This window comes from Electrona antarctica, assembly GCF_951216825.1.
Source record: "Electrona antarctica genome assembly, chromosome: 18".
Classification (NCBI taxonomy): Eukaryota; Metazoa; Chordata; class Actinopteri; order Myctophiformes; family Myctophidae; genus Electrona; species Electrona antarctica.
Genome location: NC_136799.1, coordinates 28,312,328 through 28,314,560, shown reverse-complemented (window position 1 = coordinate 28,314,560; position 2,233 = coordinate 28,312,328). Strand labels below are relative to the sequence as shown.

Sequence of the window (2,233 nt, the reverse complement as noted above, 5' to 3'; positions counted from 1 at the left end):
AGAGCCTCATAGTCGTATATCACCTCAGAGGAGATGACATCTGTACAGTAGGTTATACGTCGATTAGAACCCTCTCTACCTTACGCTACACAGTTGGATTTAGTTGGATGTTCAAAGATCTAAATGTCTCCACCAGGCCGAAGGCATGGGGAGAGAGTATGTTTTGCACTCCGTCCGTGTGTGCGTCCGTCCGTCCTTCCTTCCTTCCTTCCGTCCGTCTGTTACCAGCTAATCTTCTAATTCTACACTGATTGGCTAAGATTGCCTTCCAAAGTCTTCAGGAGTGGCCCGTTTTGTACTAAATGCTGCACATGTCCTGCTCATCCAGAATTCTATCCTCAGAGATGCTATGAGTGATCTGACTCTGCATTTCCTCAACACAATGAAGAAAATGGTTGCAAAAAACAAACCAACATGTTTATATCACTCCTAAACATTTTGCCAAACATCATTCAACTTGTTTCATGCATCATAATCTGCTGTCGGGAGGAAGAAACCAACTCCAAAATTGTTTTTCAGGAAATGGAAAATATAAATGTTTTTTACAGGAAATTAAGAAAAACCATGCATTTATAAAAAACGATGCAATACGGCCTCATCAAAGTTGGTATTGTGACTTTATTGTCAATTACTTACTTAACCCCCTTATGGCCACCCTAATTAACAGTGGATTGTGCCTTCTACCTGCACTATTCATATGTTTAATTCATCATTTTAATGCCAATAGAAAAATCTGTGATATACACAATACATCTCATTTTAACGGGGCAATCATACAGTATTAGACACCCAGTCCTGATGGTGGCGGTAACTTCTAGCCTGGCTAATAAGCCAGACCGAATAGCCAGGCTAGGTAACTTCACCATTATGCCGATTTTGAGGGAATTGACCGAATCTGGTGTCGTCGTTTCCGGTTAAACGGGTATCAACATCCGCTATCTTTCTGCACTGTGTTACACAGTATACAGTAGAAACATGAGGGCGGACCGGTGCTACCCTCTATCCCAGACCGGGTGATCATTGGACTGGTGACGGCTGGGTCTGTGGTGGCTCTTCAGCAAAGGCCTTTGCTCTTCATCAAAGGCTTTCTCCAGAATCTTTAGGACGGACCTGCAGCGGAACACGTCCTTGAAACCCTGACTGAACACGTACAGCAGCGGGTTCAGGCAGCTGTTGAGGAGAGCCAGGGCTAGGGTTATGGGATCCCCGAAGAGGAGCACAAGCTGAAGTGTGTCACTGGGCTCTATCAGACCCGCCTTAGAACACACATAAATCAGCCGTATGATGTGGAAGGGGATCCAGCACAGGAAGAACGCGGCGATAACAGTTGCTATGATTTTGATTTGATTTGATTTGATTTGATGAGGTTCACTGCGACCTGATTTGCCGGCCAGCTTCTTTCCATTCCTGAGCCGGTAGATGATGACGGAATAGCAGGAGACGATGACGGAGAAAGGAACCACGAATCCCACAATGAAGTTAGTGGTGACGCCTGTGGTGGTGTATACATAGTGGTCGAAGCACAGGACCGTATCACCGTAGGTCTCTGTGCCCCTAAAGATGAAGTAAGGGATGCTCAGAGCCAAGGCCAGAACCCAGACTCCCAGACTGACCCAGGATGCCTTTCTGACGGTGGCGGTGGTGCAGGTGCGGTGGTTCCGGGTCCACACTGGACACGCCACACACAGACATCTGTCCACACTGATCAGCACAAGAGTGAAGATACTGGCATACATGTTCATGAAGAAAACCAGACCGTCCATTTTGCACATGAACCAGCCAAAAGGCCAGTGTAAGTCCAGAGCGCTCTTTGTTATTCTCAGCGACAGGAAGGCTGTAACCAGGAAGTCGGCCACAGCGAGGTTGAGGTACCAGACGGTGCTGGCGGTTTTTCTCATCCTGACGCCCGTCACCCAGATGACCACACCGTTCCCCAACACGCCGAGCACACACACCACGCTGTAGATGACCACTGACATGATGCGGAGGGATTTGATGATCCCCATCGTCCTGAAACACAAAAATAAGCAAATAATGAATATAAGATCATGCTTTGTTTTAACACGCCGTGTATTATTATTAGTTTTATTATTAGTATAATAATAATAATTATTATTATTATAATGAACACATTTGCTACAAGGAGATTTGATGAATACGCACGCACGCACGCACGCACGCACGCACGCACGCACGCACGCACGCACGCACGCACACACACACACACGCACAC

At 46.6% G+C, this 2,233-nt stretch overlaps 1 protein-coding gene across 1 annotated transcript; it reads right to left on the bottom strand.

Annotated features, from left to right (window-relative positions):
- Nucleotides 1-992: 992 nt before the first annotated feature.
- On the bottom strand, nucleotides 993-2,006 carry LOC306942626 (chemerin-like receptor 1; the record flags this gene model as incomplete). The annotated part of the gene is made up of 1 exon (XM_079528634.1): nucleotides 993-2,006. One exon carries the CDS (start codon nucleotides 2,004-2,006, stop codon nucleotides 993-995), a length of 1,014 nt encoding a protein of 337 aa, XP_079384760.1.
- Nucleotides 2,007-2,233: the final 227 nt, after the last annotated feature.